This window comes from Paroedura picta, chromosome 2, assembly GCF_049243985.1.
Source record: "Paroedura picta isolate Pp20150507F chromosome 2, Ppicta_v3.0, whole genome shotgun sequence".
NCBI lineage: Eukaryota > Metazoa > Chordata > Lepidosauria > Squamata > Gekkonidae > Paroedura > Paroedura picta.
The window spans coordinates 143,184,645-143,202,886 of NC_135370.1; the positions used below are offsets into that span (position 1 = coordinate 143,184,645).

The 18,242-nt window shown below is 43.6% G+C and overlaps 1 protein-coding gene across 4 annotated transcripts in view; it reads left to right on the forward strand.

The window, feature by feature from the left end:
• NUBPL (NUBP iron-sulfur cluster assembly factor, mitochondrial) overlaps positions 1–18,242 on the forward strand; it is a 130,586-nt gene that overhangs the window by 71,808 nt on the left and 40,536 nt on the right. For all 4 annotated transcript variants that reach the window (XR_013228475.1, XM_077323048.1, XM_077323047.1 and 1 more), the window contains 2 exons: positions 3,024–3,063; positions 3,159–3,249. Coding sequence is in view for 3 of the 4 variants with exons in the window: in XM_077323048.1 (XP_077179163.1) it covers positions 3,024–3,063; positions 3,159–3,249 (131 nt within the window). In the remaining variant the exon portion in view is untranslated. The remainder of the gene's footprint in view (positions 1–3,023; positions 3,064–3,158; positions 3,250–18,242) is intronic.

The window sequence follows — 18,242 nt, forward strand, 5'->3', positions numbered from 1 at the left end:
TCAGTCACATATTACTGTTCTTTCCCTCCTGCATATTATAATTCTTTTTCCCTTGTCTTTGAATCATGGAGAAAGACTTGGGGGGGGGGGATTGGGAAAGCTGGTGTGGAATTCAGCTATGGCATCACTTTTAAACTCAGTTTAAAAGAAATCTTACCAGCTGAAAGAAAATCCTATGAATAAGAAGTCTGTAGCAAAGCACTTAGACTGTAAAATAACGTATTTATATGAAGAAGAAGAGTTGGGTCTTATATAAAGTGACCAGAAATCTGGGGCCACAAGGCGGGACGTGCTGCGGCAGCAGCAGGTGGGCCCTCTCCCCCCCTCCCCAACTGGCCTCAGAAGGGCAGCGGTGGGGTGGTGGTTGTGGTGGTGGTGGCGGCAGGCCCTCCCTCCCCCTCCTTCCTCCTCCCTCCCCTCCCTCTGGGCATCTGGGCATGTGGGCATTTAATTTACCCACAATTAGGAGACAGGCTTCTGGGTGGTCCATTAATAAGATGGCTATATAACTTTTGAGGACTGTCCAGTTAGTAGTTAGCTCCTGTTTTCTTTTTAAGGGGGGCATATAGATATTTAGGAGTATCACATTCACTCCTTCCCCAGAGAGAAGGACTACCAAGGCCAAATTATCCAGTAGTTTGAAGCCATGCTTCTTAGTATCAGGAAGGTCAAAATTAAGGTTCCTAAGCCTCTTTTTAGCCTCCCAGGACCCTGGCCCTTGGTTGCTCTCATCTTTAAACCGCCCGTGGCGCCATGGGCGCCATGGACTAAATAATTCGTTAAGCCCCCTTGAGGTGGGCTTTGTCCGTGATGAGGAAGGGTCCGGATTGGACCCTTCCTCACGACAGACAATCGGAGGGACCAATTGGCAGGCGCGAAGCGCCTGCCGATTGGTCCCTCTGATTCCCAGCTCCAGCAACTGCGAGCCGCGCGAAGTGCAGCTCACAGTTCCCCCCAGCCTGACGCGGTGAGAGGCGCGAAGCGCCTCTCGCCGCGTCAGGCCGGCGCGCGGCTGCCGGGGGTTCCCTGCCTGGCGGGCTGACGCGGCGAGAGGCGCGAAGCGCCTCTCGCCGCGTCAGCCCGCCGCCGCCGGAAGATCGCCGCCGCCGACCAGCCTGCCGCCGCCGCTGCAGCCGACGACGACTCAAGTAAGCACCTAGCGCCCGCTGCATTCCCCTGCAGCGGGCTTGCTTACTAGTTTAGCTATAAGTCCTCAGTTGTCCAGGTCTCTTGAAGAAGTATGATGTCATAATCATTTTTGCAGGAAGGGGATTTCTGAACAATTTTAAAGGCAGTGTTTCAGCCTGCAGCATTCCATTAGATGATTTCTAAGGAAGATTTGGGCCTGGGTGTGCCATTCTCCTTACTTAATCAGGATGATTCACTGCTGTGAGGAGGTTCTATCGCTTCCGTTGCCTTTATTTCCTCAGCCCTCTTTCAGTCATGGATAGAGGAGATTTCATAGTTTTGCTGGGTTTAGTATGCTGATCAGCAGCTGTTAGAATTTGTGGGGGTTGAGTTCTTTTACAATTCCACATTCTAACATCCGTTTTCCTCTTTGTAAAAAAATCTATTTGTTTATGGTTACAAATGCCTCATTGCTTTTCTTATAGGGTTATAAGAAAAAGGGCTCTACAACTTCCCCCAAAACGTTCCAGGGCCAACCCAATCTAACCGTGACAGGGTGGGACAATGAACTTCATTTACAACTAAGAAATCACACTACAAGAACTACTTTAGTCTATGAGGGAAAATTTACCTCAGAGTGGGGAAATGTGTAGTGATGATGGTCATACTAGCTATGCTTTACACAGCCAGTACTGCTCCTTTAGCTAAATGTATCTGATAGCTTTGAATGAAGAAACCTCACTCCTGTTGTGGACATAGCACAACTATTGGTGATCTCACCATTGAAACTACCCACAGTGTGCACAGGTTGGGAACAGACAAAAGACGCTTATGAACAAATCAGTTAGCAAATTCAGAGGTCAGGTTTGCATTAATTGTACACAGTCTCCTTTTAATAGAATCCTGCAGATGTTATTTAAATATTCTCTTTGCATGTTTTATCATACTGATTGCAGTGAAAGCAATAATCAAGCCATTAGAGATAATGATATTTTGTCTGTAGTACTGTACTGCATTGACAAACCTCACTAAGTGTTGAACCAAGTACATGGATGGCACTGAGAAACTTAGTTTAAGCTTTTAGACACATAAAGAAGATTGTTTTGATAAACTGCAATCTCTGTTTGGCTTATTCAGAAATGATAAAATTATCCAGTTTTGATGAAGTACAAGAGAAAGGGGCTATAGTTCAGTGAGATAAGGTTCCATTCACTTAATTCTTGTTTAGTATTGAGCAAAAGCACCAAACTGAAAGCTTGTAGTATCATCCCTCCCTGAAGCAGGAGAATGTTGTTTTATGCAGTGACTTTTCTTCTGGCAATTCATGTAAACATGTTGGCAGTCTCATCCCCCTAATGCAGGATATTTGGTATAGTATTCTAGGAGCATAAGATTTCTCAAAGGGGAACTGTTAGGGAATCAATGACCTTTTATAGAGGAAGGACCAAATTATATCAAAGTTCAGAGCAAGAGATCTACAAAGAGCCAGTAAAAGGTCTGTTTACATCACCAAAATGATATGGCTTTCCCTGGCTGAATTCAATTGTTGTTTTGATTGATAATCTAGCAAACTATGATCAAGGTAAATTATTTTTCCTGTCTAGCTGCTCTGCTTGAAGGTGGCAAGCAGATCTTACTGGTAGCTCCAAAGCTCATCCCACAAGGTGAATAGGGGTTTCACTGCACATTTGACATCTTAATCATGGTTTATTTGCTGTGGTTAATTAACCATGATTAAACACTATGTCTTTTTTAGGCTTAGGCTTTGTGGTAGAATCACTGGAGCATTTTGAAAGGAACGCATGCTTTTCTTATAGCTGACTTGAGTAAGTATCACCACAAGCAATGCATGTACAAACATGAAATAACTGCTGTTTTAAATATTTTCATTGTAGGGAACTTAATGAGACCTCTTGTCAATTATGGAATTGCATGGTAAGCAAACTGATTTATTTTACATTTTGACTTGGCTTACTGATTCTGTCATGTTGGAAAATTGGGGAAAGTTATATTTGCATTATCTCTTCTAGTATGTCTATGGGTTTCTTGGTGGAAGAAACTGTACCTATTGTCTGGAGAGGCCTCATGGTGATGTCAGCCATAGAGAAACTGCTGCGGCAGGTAAGGAATTAACACATTATCTCTGGTTTGCTGCAAAAGTTGTTCTTCATTTCCTAATTTTATTTCCTATTTCTGAGATGGTAAAATTAAGATAAACATGCTAAGGTAGCATAGATTAGGCAGTTTGCATCTCTTTCTCATACATGTACGCAAGTATTTGGTATATTCACAGTTTTGCTCATAACAAATTAAGGCCTTCCATACTTCAAAATTCCTTCCTTCCTTCCTTCCTTCCTTCCTTCCTTCCTTCCTTCCTTCCTTCCTTCCTTCCTTCCTTCCTTCCTTCCTTCCTTCCTTCCTTCCTTCCTTCCTTCCTTCCTTCCTTCCTTCCTTCCTTCCTTCCTTCCTTCCTTCCTTCCTTCCTCCCTCCCTCCCTCCCTCCCTCCCTTCCTCCCTCCCTCCCTCCCTCCCTCCCTCCCTCCCTCCGGGAACTCATGGCAGGGTACAATATAACCCTCATGAGACATGGTACAAGTCCCATTCCATAACAGAACAACAGACCATGAGCTAAAAAGATAAAACAAGATGGATGGTATCATGCCTCCCCCCATCCCCACAGCCATCCACCCCCCACAGTGCGATACACTAGATGTTACTGCATAGCCAGAGGAGGGGCCTCCATTGTTCCTGGCTCTGACCTCCACCAAAGACCTGGTGGAAGAGCTCCATTTTGCAGTCCCTACAAAACTCTGATAGCTCTGTCAGGGCCCCAGCTCTCCCAGGAGCTCATTCCACCAGGTTGGGGCCAGGACTGAAAAGGCAGGCCAGGGACTTCCAGTACTGGGCCAGGGACTTCCAGAGATTCCTGCAGGGGGAAATGTCCCTCAGATAGGTAGGGCCCAAGCTGCAGATGGCCTTAAGGATCAACACCACAACCTTGAACCTGATGGGTCAGGACTGGTGACCAGTGCAGCTGCCTTAGCACAAACTAGATATGGGCCCCCCAAGATGTACCAGTGAAGACTCTAGCAGCTTCATTATGTACCAGCTGGACTTTCTGGGTCAAGGAGAAAGCTAGGTCCGCGTATAGCAAGTTATAGAAATCCAGCCTAGAGATGACTTGCATGGATCACTGTGGCTAGACCGTCCAGGGGAAAATGGGGCACTAGTAGCCTTGCCTGGCGAAGGTGCTAAAATGCCATGCGGGCTATTCTTGTGACCTGGGCCTCTATAGAAAGGCAGGCATTCAGAATCACCTCCAGATTCCTGGCTGAGAATTAGATATTAAGTTGCGCCCCGGCCAAGGTAGGTGTGCTTCCCGGTTTTCCACTTTTCTGCCCAGTCACAGGACCTCCTTCTTGGAGGGGTTGAGTTTCAGGCAACTCAGCTCTAATCATCCAGCAATGGCTTTCAAACATCTGATAAATGTATCCGTGGGGTCTGGGTGGTCGTCCATGAGGAGATAGAACTGGGTGTCATTCGCATATTGGTGACACTCCAGACCATAACTCCAGACCAGCTGTGCCAGAGGGCACATAAAGATGTTAAATAATTTAGGGGAGAGTATTGCCCCTTTGTAGGAGTCGAGAGAGTCGATGAGGGTGTGATAATTCTTCCCTCACTGCTACCCTCTGTGTCCGTTTCCAGAGAAAGGCGCACAGCCATTGAAGGTTTCATCCCCCGAATCCTGGTCCCAGCGAGGCAGTGGACCAACATTTTGTGCTCAACCATTTCAGCTGCATCAAATAGCAATTAATTATTTAATTAATTAAAACCATTGTATACTGCATTCACAACCAGTCAGGGTCCACAAGACTGCAAACATAAAAAACATTAAAACATTTTCATAATTAAAACAGTTCAAATTATAAAATTTAATCAAAACCACATAAGTAAACAGCACTAGGAAGACCATTAGATGGACCAAAAATAGTAAAAGACATCAGTAGAGAGAGACAGACAAACAACCATAGGAGGGAGTTTCAAAGTTTTGATGCCACAATAGGTTACCATCTAGCCACATAGGCATCAGAACCTTGAAGTGAGCCCAGAAGTGAAGTAGGAGTCATTGTAGGTGGGACAAGACTGGAGTGATATGGGTTCTAGGGTTGCACGCTCCGGCGTGCTTCGGCTGGTTTGGTGAGCACCACAGCCCAAGGCAGCCAGCACCATGGAGGAGAGGGTTGGTGCCGGCGCCTCCCCTCCGCAGGACTGTCCGCCTTGGGCTGTGGTGCTCGCTGAAGCGGCTGAAGCGTGCTGGAGTGTGCAATCTTAATGGTTTCTGTGGTCCATTCCAGTTAACACACTGGTTGCAGCATTCTGTATCAACTGTGGGTTCTGGACAGTCTTCAAGGACATCTCCAAGATATAAACCTGCTCCTTTAGAGGGACTGCAACCCCATCCAGAACATTTTCCAGGTCTGAACTTTCCCTCACCATAACACTTTGCTTTGTCAGGATTAAGTTTCAGTTTGTTAGCTCTCTTCAATTCTAAAATATGCCTCCAGACATTTGTTGACATTTTCCACAGCCACGTTGGGATTTGCTGGTAGCACGACATAGAGCTGAGTGTCATCTGCATATTGGTTGCAGCTCAGCTCACATCTCCAGCTGACCTTTCCAAGTGGCTTTACCATAGATGTTTAAAAGCATGGGAGACAAGATGGAACCTTGGGAACCCCATAATCCAAAAACCAAGGGACAGAACAGTAGTCTCCCAGCACCATCTTCAGAAACCTACCCTTGAGATAAGACTGGAACCACCATAGAACAGCCCCTCCCCAACACAAAAGGTGATCCAGAAGGATACCATGAACAATGTTATCAAAAGCCTCTGAAAGGTTCAGGAGAATTAACAGAATTGGACTCCTCCTGTCCATCTTCTGGCACATGTCATCCAATAGGATGACCAAAGCCATTTCAGACCCATAATCATGCCTGAAACCAGACTGGAATGGATCTGCTTCATTCAGGAATTACTGAAATTGACCAGCCACCACTTGTTCAGTCACCTTACTGAAGAATGATACAGTAGTTATTAATCTCTTCTAGGTCCAGAGTTGGTTTCTTTAGGTGTGCATGCATCATTGCTCACTTCAAGGCAGGAGAAACCATTCCATCTCTCAGAGAAGCATTTAATATCTGCTGGATGCAGTCTGCCAGTCCTCCCACCCCCAGCATCCAGGAGAGGCAAGGATCATAAGAACAGGTGGTAAATTCAAAGATTCCTGTTGACATAAATATGCCAAATACAATTTTATATGCTAAGTTATACATTATGGATTTTATGTTAAAGCAGTCAAATGAGTTTAGGTTTGATGAAGAAATACTGAAATATTTCAGTTTTGCAATCAGTGTGTATTTCCTCTGATGTCTTCAACATTTTGCATTTGTAGTTTCAAATCTTGCTTGGAAGGCAGAAAGAAAATCATACTTGATGATTGGGAGAGAACAGGAAACTCCTTTATAAAGGGGGAGGGACTTAATGTCTCAGGCATGGACAAATGGAGAAGGATGAGATGGGAAGAACAACTGATTTTGCTTATTCCTTCTGCTGTAGCAGATGCCTGACTTCCCACTCAAGCTGTTCTTAAGGAAGAAACTTAAAAAAAAAGGTGGGGGGAACTACAGGACAATGAATTTGACCTCAATTGCAGGGAAGATATTGGAGGAGATTTTAAAGGGGGAAATCTGCAAACATCTGAAGGAAAATTTTTTGTTCTGGGTTAATCAGCATAAATTTGTCTCCAGCGGGTCTTGCCAGACCAACCGGGGTTCCTTCTTTGACCAAGTGACAGGCTTACTAGATCATGTAAACTCAGTTGATGTTGTTTACCTGGATTTCAGTAAGGCTTTTGCCAAGGTTCCCCATGATGTTCTGATGGGTGAAATGGAGGACTGCCAACTGGATTTTTGGATGGTTAGATGGATAAGAAACTGGTTAGAATAATGCACCCGAAGAGTAATTGTCAATGGATTGAAGTGAGCAGCGGAGTGCCACAGGGCTCAGTACTGGGTCTGGTACTTTTCAGTAGCAAACACCCCAGAGGGTAGAAATAGAGTTCAATGAGTTCTGAACACGCTGGAAAAGTGGGAAACTGAGAACAAGATGCAATTGAATAAGGATAAGGGCAAAGTTCTACATCAGGGTCACAAAAATGAGAAGCATGCATATTGGAAGGGAAATACACTTCTGGGTAGCAGTGTGTGTGACTGTAATCTTGAGGTACTTGTGGACTGTAAGCTAAATATGAGCAGACAGTTTAATGTAGCTGTAAAGAAAATGAATATAGTCTTTGGCTGTATCAAAGAGGCATCACATCAAAATTGCAAGGTGTCATAGACCCGCTGTATATCACATTTGTCAGACTGCACCTGGAGTACAGTTCTGGATACGGACAAAATTGAGTGGGTGCAGAGGAGAGCGATGAGGATGAAGGACTTGGGAATGTTCAGCCTGGAGAAGAGGAGGTTGAGCAGGAACATGATTGCTCTCTTAAGTGGTTGTCACTTGGAGAAGGGCAGGAACAGTTTTTGTTGGCAGAAGAGGATGGGACCAGTAGTAATGACTTTTAGAACAGCACGGTCTAGGTGTCAGGTTAAACTTTTTCCTAGTCAGAGTAGTTCAACAGTGGAACCTGCTTCCTAAGATAGTAGTGAGCTCTCCCTCACTGGCATTCCTTAAGCAGTGGATGGACAGCTACTTATCCTGGATGCTTTAGACTGATCCTGCATTGAGCAGGGGTTGGACTAGATGGCCTGTGTGGCCCCTTCCAACTCTGTGATTCTGTCTGTTATGAACAGCAGTTTGGGCTGCAGGGGGGGGAGTTAAGAAAGTTTTATTGTACCTATGGAAGCTCCTTCTGCTAGTGGAAATTTCTGGTGAATTCAAGCTTATGGTTAGTATATGTGCAACAACCAGAGTTATTTGTTAATATAATACTGAGCATAATCTTTGGTAACCAATATTTAGAGTAGACTGTATATGTTATGTTCTTTTTATAAAGTGGCTCTTAGTACGCTTCTGAAGACCTTTATGTGTTTTATACGTACAAGGTCACTATATCTCTAATACATAAAATGGCATATTGCTGCTGTCAGCACCTGCCTCACTAACAAACGAGGTCCCAGGAGACCAAGAATGACTCCTGGGGGGGGGGGGCAGGAGAGTAGCTGCAGTATTGGTTTAGTTAATGGAATTCCCAAATGGGAAGCAGATGGCAGTTTCTCTCTTGTGCATGTTGCTTATAGTATATACTCGGTTGTTACCTAGCAACTAAAGATGCAGTTGTATTATAGCAGCTGAGAAAAAATGTAGTCCCTTGACACAAATGCTGTTAATGATTTTCCCTGACACTGGAATTTCAGTTGTGTCTGTAGAAAGCTTTAACAAGAACTTGTCCCCAATCAGGTATCTCAGTTTTGTGTGTGAAATAGGAACCCCTTAATCTTGCATGAAGAGAAATTGAATTTTCTTTTCAGGAAAACAAGAAACATGTAAATCTCAGTAAAGGTAAAAAGGGAATTGTTGTTAAGGCAGCTTTTATAAGTGTTCAAATTCATGTTTAAGGCATTGTTGATCTTATTGTTAGTGCTATCTGTTGCTGACAAACTGTAGGGCAGTTAATATTATAAACAAGTATAGAGTCATAGTATCATAGAGTTGGAAGGGGCCATACAGGCCACCTAGTCCAACCCCCTGCTCAATGCAGGATCAGCCCTAACCATCCTAAAGCATCCAAGAAAAGTGTGTATCCAGCCTTTGCTTGAAGACTGCCAGTGAGGGGGAGCTCACCACCTCCTTAGGCAGCCTATTCCACTGCCGAACTACTCTGACTGCGAATTTCCCCCCCCTGATATCTAGCCTATATTGTTGTACTTGAAGCTTAAACCCATTACTGCGTGTCCTTTGCAGCCAACAGAAACAGCATTCTGCTCTCCTCCAAGTGACAACCTTTCAAATACTTAAAGAGGGCTATCATGTCCCCTCTCAATCTCTTTTTCTCCAGACTGAACATTCCCAAGTCCCTCAACCTATCTTCATCGGGCTTGGTCCCTTGGCCCTAGATCATCTTTGTCACTCTCCTCTGTACCCTTTAAATTTTATCTACGTCCTTCTTGAAGTGAGGCCTCCAGTATCTGATCTTTTGAAAAGTATCTGATCTTTTGAATGGCATTCCTGAGCCCTTAAAATATGAAGTATTGCAGCTCTCCGATGTTTAAGATTTTATGGAATTGTTAATGAATTTATGCTCAGACTTTGCAAAGGGCAACATAAATTAAACTACTATTCAGAAATTAACAAATGCAGTCTTAGTTCCACATTGCTAAGCTCATTAACTTCACCCTACTTGGAAGGGTATCTGTTAAGGATTGCACTGTTATACCCTTATTTTTTTAATTAGTTAATTTTATATTGTGAGTGGGCTTGTAATTAATGTGTCTTTCTGTTTTTGTAGTTTAGCCTCTGTAGTTTTTGGATTACAGAAATCTGACTAAATGGTTCAGTCTTCTCATTCTCTAGTTATGTATGAGCCTGTATTACCTTCTTAATCTTGCTTTATAATGTAACTAGCAAGAAAGCCCGCTGCAGGCTAAATGCAGCGAGCGCTAGCGGGGCAATGAGAGAGTGGAGGGAGGTGGCGGAGGTGCAGAGAGGCAACTTTGGCAAGGCGCAGAGCAGCCTCCACCTCTCTCACCTTCTGTGGACAAGGGGGTGGGGCAAATGCACGGTGGCCTTGGGGCTGGCAGTTCTTGGTGTGGTTGACGTGACTGCCACCTTGCAGCCACTGCCTCCACCTTGCCGCCTCCACTGGACAGCCTTTGCTGCCACCGGGCAGGCTCTGCTGCTACCTTGGTGCCCACAGCGCTGCCTCGCCTCTACACATGCACCTTGCAGCAGGGTTTTGGGGGCAGGATTGGCCCGTGGAGCAGAATCGGTGTCCGGACATCCGGACAGGGCCCAGACACCGCTCCACCCATAGTGACTCTTCTCAACTATATAAGAGCCACTGTGGTACAAATATAGTGAGTTGAAGGGGCTTCTAGGCATTGAAACAAGGATATAAAATATTAAATAAAGATCTCAAGATATTTAACTTGGTCAGATGTAATATTCATAATGCATTTTATTGCATCCAGGAGAAGAAATTTATAGACTCCTACATAAAATACAGGCAATATTGTAAAATGGACTTTACGACCAGTTTCGGGATATAAAATCTATTCTTCCCTCATGGTTTGCTGTGTCACACCATTAGCTACTTGCCTGTTTTTCTTTGTATAACATTTAATAGAATTAGTGCTGCAAGTATACAAAGTACATTGTTGTAATAAATTCTTGCTTGTCATAATTAAAATATCTGAACCATTTATGTTGGTGTATTTTAAGCAAGCATAGCTGAGGATTCCCCCCACCCCTATCCTGGATGGCTCAGGTTTCCCCAGTCTCAAGAGCTAAGTAGGGTAAGCCCTGGTTAGTATTTGAATGGTAAACCACCAAGGTATCGTGCAGCCCCGTACTACATGACATGATTCTTAGGAAAAGTGAACCAAAGTCCCAGGAGCCATCAACTCCGGTTTCCCTGTTTTCCCTCCCTCTTTTTCCTTCTCATGGCTCTCGGTGCATGCATGCACGAGCGTGCACACACACACACACACACACACAGTAGTAGAAAGTGTCTTTCATAATGTGCTGTATTATCGCTTCGTTTTATATAAACCACCCTGAGCCTCAAGGGAGGGCAGTATAGAAATATAACAAATAAATAAAATCAATAAACAATACTATCTCTGATTCTGCATGTTATGGCCCTCGTGAGTAGTTCTGGCTGCCTTTTGGGCACTAGGTGTAAAAATGTAATTGTTGCTTTTTTTCTAGTTGTCCTTTGAAAATAAAAGCTCTTCTGCCTTTGAAATAGCTTATATAGGGAACAAAGTGCATTGGTGGGAGAGGGGGTTGCCTATATGTATTCTAAAAATGCTCAAACCCATAGTTCTTAGCAATAACATATTATGATACTTCAGATGTACCCTCTTGGATCTAATAAAAAACTCTTTTCTATGAAGAATGTCTCAGTTGTTCTGTTTCCTTCAAGAGAGTAGCCTCGGATCATGATACAAGGAAATCCAGGGTCAGTATACAAAGGCAGGCAATGGCAAACCACCTCTGAACTTCACTTGCCTCTAAAGGGTTACAATAGGTCAGGTGTGATTGGACTTAACACCACCAGCTGAGGACTCTACTTCAGAAAAGCAAGTCTCAGCTAGATGTAGACTCTGTTTTGGAAGGAGTGCTATAGTACAAGTTAGGTATTAATGGGACATACCAATCAAATTATTTCACAGTCCAGTGAAATAAATAAGGGGCTTTCCATTCAGGACAGGTGTGTTGAGGATTTGCTACCTCCATGTAAAGGGAGCAGAGATTGGCAGCACATACTTCCTTTCCTTGAAGTGGCTGCCATGTAAATCTTTATATCAATATGATAGTGATTAACACTAAGGAGGATTTTTAGTCATAGTCCTTAGCTGTTCCGAGCTTTCTGAGGTGAGGTTGCGGGGTTAATAAATGAAGGCATCCCTCTTTATTCACCATATTTTGAGCTATCTGTGACCTGTAGTTTCATGCTTACTAGAATACCTGAATTCAAGGTACATGTTATAAATACTAGACTAGATTCATTAAATGTTCCTGTTTACAGGTAAGGCAACATTTTAAAGAGATCAATGAGAAGACTCTTTCATTATTAGCTTTGAGATTTTCCAGTGGAGAGCCTTCAGTTAAATGCATTTTGTCCCCATTTACATCACTTAGTGGTAAAGCATGACATTTACAATGGCCAACTTTGCAGTGTTTAAATGGTAGGCCCTGATGTGACTGCACTATACTGTTTCTCTGGTGTGTGAGTGTTGACTTTCCCTCCTAATATGTTTTAAATAGCAGATATATTCAACACATACATTTCAGATTTGCATGATAATTCCTTTTGAGTTACAGATGATGTATGGTGCCATCATATTAGCATTTGCTAAGGTAACAATACTATGTGATTGATAGTTGCTAATGGAAGCTAACAGAATTGCTAATGGGAGCTTTGACACATCAAAAACAAAAGTGCCAGACTTATTGCTCCTATCATGGTGGACCTTTCTGGCCCTATGAACAGAATCATTAGACATTTATTAGCTGATAGGTCACCAGAAATAATGGAACTGGTGGCCGAATCCGTGGCTACTGTGATACAAAGGGACTGTCAGCTAGGCAAGAAACAGTTCTAGACCAGGGGCATCTACAGTTGGTGGCAATTACTGATTGCTGGGCATTCTGGAGGAATCTATTGTTGGTCGCTGCTTATTTTATTTCTCTTATTTGTTTTATTTAGACTATATGTAATTCTTATCAATTAATTATGAATTACTCCTACTTTGATGATGTTTTTATATTCCATTAAAGGTTTTTTGAAATTTGAAGTGCCAGAGCTTTTGCTCCAGTTTTGATTACATGGAAACTTGATAACATGTAAAGTACATTGGCATTACATTGCAGTGACAAATTTCTGTTTGGATTTTATTTATTTATTAGAATTGAATCTCGTTGTAGCTGATACAATGGGCGCTAGCAGGGGGGGAGGAGGTGTTTCACAAATATATAGAGGAACCATGGATAAGGATTTATTAGATTTTTATACTGACCTCCCATACGGCTCAGGACGGTTTACATACAACATTGTGGGTATTACATCGAACAACCTAAGCATAGAGCATAGAGCATCAACAATAATCTAACAGTGGTTTAAATAATATCAATGAATTAAGTCAACAATAATATAATACAAACAACAACTTAGATAAACTCCCTGAGAGGTCAGACTGGTGTAGGCCATGGGGGATGTGTCTGAGGGAGACCTGTAGATGTTATTGGGTTGGTCAGTTTCAGGGGGAATGCCTGTTGGAGGAGCTCCCTTTTGCAGGCCCAGCGGAATTGTGGGAGTTCAGGCAGGGCCCTGATCTCTTCAGGGAGTTAGTTTCACCAAGTGAGGGCCAGGACAGAAAAAGCTCTGGCCCTTGTTGAAGACCGACATACTTCTTTGGGGCCAGGGATCACCAGCCAGTTGGCGGTGGCAGAGTGTAGTGCTCTTTTGGGGGTATAGGCAGAGAGGTACACTCTCAGCTACACTGGGCCCAGACTGTGTATGGCCTTGAAGGTAAGAACCAAAACCTTAAGCCTGATCCGGAATTCAATTATACAGTGTTTAGTTTGCTACTGGGATCTCTCAGGCAAAAAATTAAGCATTATTTCTTTTAAGTGTGCTTAACTAGTGAGAATTATTGCAGTAAGCAAGAAAGCAAAAGGCATTAATGTGTCACACAACATTTAGAGAGTAGATTTATCTTCTCATTACTTCTCAACACAGGCTTTTTGTGATGCATGAGGAAGTTTAATCACCCATATTGTGGTGTGGGTGATTTCTGAACTTATTTTCTTTTGTTGTTACCGTGTCGTGTATTGTTTACATATAAAATCACCTAACACCTCCAATCTACTGGCCTGCCACACTGGCAGATGACTGTCCTCCAGCTTGTAGCATGCCCTCTCATTCCATCAGCAGCCGGCCTCTCCAGTGTGCAGCCTTTATGGCCTTTGTACTTGCACAAAGTGTGAGTATTGGCATGTGGTGGAGCTCAAGCCACCATCCTGGGCTGCACTGGTGTGGCTATCACACTCCTCCTTCCCTCTCACTGTCATTAATGAGCTGCTTTCCTGGCTCTTGGCCTCTGAGCTATCAGATTGCTGGTGGTTGGCTTCCTAAACCTATGAACTGTGGGCTGTGGGAGGTCTCAGTGACTCTTGTCTCGCTATGTTACCATCACCTTGGATGATCTGGACACTATATACTCCTTTTGATTTTGATACAGCCCAAAATCCCATTTGCCTTTTTAGCCACCAAAAAACATTGCTGACTCATGTTCAGTGTATGGCACACTAAGACCCCTAAATCTTATCATACATACTACTGCCAAGACAAATCTTTTCCCTCCATCTTTCCTTTAGGGCACACCCCATCTCAACAATCCCAGGAATTGAACGTGTGGGGCTAATATAGGACACAGTGGAGCGTTTGGACATCTTTCTGGGGTACCAACTGCCTAATACACTAGCAAATGCCCTATCGTGTTCCTTGGATCTGTTGGTTGGGTGGGCTTTGCAGTTTCCTAAACTGTTAGTTCTGGGAGGCTTCAACATCTATACAGAGACAGCTGTCTCCTCACAAAACTCTCTGCCATGGCAACACTGGGACTCTCCCAATTTGTTACTGGTCCCATGCATCAAGCAAGGCATATGTGGGATTTGATCTTTGAGGCACGGATCTATATTGGTCCAGTACAATCAGCTGGAGTGCTGTGGTTAGACTATTTTGCCCTTAAGGCTCAGCTCAATGCCCTGTTCACTCCCTGTATAGGCGGAAAGTTGATTTTGGTTGCCCACAGAGATGAATGAATCCTGTTGGATTCCAGAATACACTATGGCAGGGGTAGTCAACCTGTGGTCCTCCAGATATCCATGGACTACAATTCCCATGAGCCCCTGCCAGCAAACGCTGGCAGGGGCTCATAGGAATTGTAGTCCATGAACATCTGGGGGACCACAGGTTGACTACCCCTACACCATGGGATCCTATGCCCCTCCCATAAACTCGGTGCTAGTGGTAGATTGGCATTGCTGCCATTCTGATATTGATGATGCCTTTTCCACTCCCATCCCAAGCCAGCTCTGTGGAGCTGTGCAAACAGCAACAGGAACTGAGATGGCTAGGGCAAGTTTGATGGAAAATTCAAGAATATCTTATAAGATATTTATTAATTCTTATGAGAGAGCAGTATACAAGTTCAAACCCAGGTCAATTTCTCAAAACAATTGGATCACTGATATCTTTAAGAGTACCATCCAAAATTGCTCAATTGGACATTATATTTTTTGAAGAGAAAATCTTGTCTCTCTGTCAGGACTTATCTACTGAACTTGAAACAGATAGCAAACTGAAGGCCCCTTGGCCATCTGAAGGTCCTATTCTGGTTCAGTCTGCTCTCCTTTGCCCTGGCAGCTATCTGGCCAACCATGTACCTCCTTGACATGTGCTCCTTGTGGCTGGTGAAAGTTAGTGGTGATGACATAAGGCTCCCGTTCTGGGAGATTATCAGTCTGCCCCTGGATAAGGGAAATTTCCCAGAGAAATTAGAGAAGGCAGTGGTTAAGCCACTTTTGAAAAAACAGGGGTTGGACCTATCCAACCCTGCCAACTATCGCCCAGTGTCACATCTGCCATTTCTGGGAAAGACAGTTAAATGTGGTTTTGGGACAGCTACAAAGCTTCCTGGAGGAAACGTTGGCTCTTGATACATTCCACTGTGTATTCTGACGTGGCCGGACCTGGGTGGAGACAGCTCACAGATGATCCCCAGAGGCAACTGGATCTAGGCAGGTTGGCACTGCTATTCTTGTTAGATCTGACAGCAGTGTTCAACATTGTCGGCCGTGGGTTGTTGGCCCAATGTCTAGTCAACATAGGAATATGAGGCACAGCTTTGAAATGGCTGGAGTCTTTCCTTCAAGGTCAGGGACAGAGGGTGGCACTGTTTGTGCAGTTTACTGTATTGTTTGTGCAGTTTATTGTTACAACTACCTGTTATTAATATTGCATGGTTATTATTTAGTCAGATATCTGGAGGCTATCATGGACTGGCGGCAAGCCAAGTCAGCTGAAATTAAATCTAGATAAGACAGTTTCTTTGACTGGGTCGATGTACTAGGAGGGAAGTAGTACAATTCCCAGCTCTTGGGGAAGTCAATTTTACATCTTCGATCACTGTTACAGGCCTTGGTGTGATCCTGGATCCCTCCCTAGCCATGGAGGCCCAGGTCACAACTTGTCAAAGAAAAGCGGGGTATAAAAACCAATTCTTCTTCTACTACTTGAGGCAGGGGTTTTGTTCTATGCTCTGATCTAGTAACTCTGGTCCCAGGAAACTTGGCTCTCCTTCACTTTTTTTCCTTCTATAGTTAGTCTATCTCCATCCATTTCTCTGAGGGCCTCGCTTCATTTGGAGTGTTCACCAACCCAGAGCTGTTTAGTCACTGTGGTCATTCTGAATTGCTTTTAGTTGAGCTCACTTGCTACACATCCAGCCAATCTCTTGTGCCCCTGTTTCTTCCCCATCCTGACCATTTCTCCTTGTTCACACTTCTAAATCTACCACTAAGTATATCCTGTTGCAGGAAATAGAAGGACTCCATCTCAGGGCACCTGGTAGCACAGAGAGGGATGGCCAGCAGTCCCTTATATCATGTCATCCTGGGTTGACAATCAGCCCCCAGCCTGGTGCATTACTATACAAGGTGCATCTGGGCATAGAGCTGAGGAGTTCCCTGAGAAGCAGTTGCACCATAATAATTAAAAAGCAAATTATACAATACCATGGAATAGAGGGATATAGTCTACTAGTCTGCCTTGCTAACTATGCAGTCTTCTTCCAGTGAAAGATAGGAATGTCTCAGGCAGGATGTAGCATGTAATTTTGAAAAGCCAATGACTTTATATGTACAAATGTGTTAGGTTGTCCATATTGCCTGATTCCTGAACACAATTAAACAGGGGTTGACTTTTTGTGTTTGAAGGATATTAGAAGTGATGGAATGTTATTTCTCAGCCAATTTGAACCCTTCAGTGCAGTTTGGTACAGCTTTTGGGAATAAGGAACATTAGATTCTTTGTTTTCACTTCTTAATTCTGTGTTCTCCGTGGGATTGGGAGGATTACTTGGTGCGAGCTATTAGCTGTGCCTATCTCATTGGTAATAAATGGAGAAGGAACTAGAGGCTGACTTCTGTCTACTTGAATACTCCAACATTCCTGACTAAAACTTTGGCAGGCCTTGATAGAAAATATTTATATTACTGGCAGGCCAAAGAGTCATAAATATGTAATGATTTCATGAAAGTGATTGCGCTGCAAACCTTTAGAAACCTCAGGTGTAGTTTATGTGGCCATTGGAAATGAACATGAAGTAGAAGAAAAGCCCTGACCTGGATTGTCAAACAGATCCCGGAAGCTAAGCAGAGTGGGCCCGGGCTAGTATTTGGATGGGCGACCTCCAAGGAATAACAGAGTTGTGATGCGGAGACAGGTAATGAAATCTCTGCCTTAATACTTTATGGGGTCATCACAAATCACCTGTGACTTGATGGCACTTCCAACCACCACCACCACCAGGAGAAAAGCAGGCTTAGGCAAAATATGGGTCGCAAGAGAGTTGGATGACCCAAAGGACAAAGGGAAGTTTGGCTTCCAGGTATGAAATTTTCAGTCAATTTAAAGCTTTGTTATCTGAGAGAGGGCTAATTTGGTGTAGTGGTTAGGAGTGCAGACTTCTGGCTAGCCGGGTTCGATTTTGCACTCCCCCACCTGCAGCCAGCTGGGTGACCTTGGGCTCACCACAACACTGATAAAGCTGTTCTAACTGAACAGTAATATCAGGGTTCTCTCAGCCTCACCTACCTCACAGGGTGTCTGTTGTGGGGAGAGGAAAGGGAAGGCGATTGTAAGCCGCTTTGGGTAGAGAAAATTGACATATAAAATCAACTCTTCTTCTTCCCTAGCTTTTGTAGTAAACATTGCTTTGAGACAGACACTCTGTTAATTCTTTGGCTGTCACCAAGTCTGTAGCGATGCTCGAATGGAGCTCTGCAAGTCTGCCTCTTAACAAAATAAAGGTTATATGCTATTGATAAAACTTTGTTTCAAAAATATAATTACCAGTTTCTCTTTGTTCTTACTCTTCAAGTAATACATATTGCAGACTGTGATCTCATGAAGCATTCTTAAATACGGCTACTTCCATAATACTTGGAATGCATATTATGAATACCGAAAATTTAGATTTTTAATTTGTCACACATGCATAGTGATTGATTAAAGCAATTTATAAAGAAGCAGTAATGATGTTTCTGAATTGGTGGGGGGAGTGCATAGAACCACATAGCAGTTAATTACATT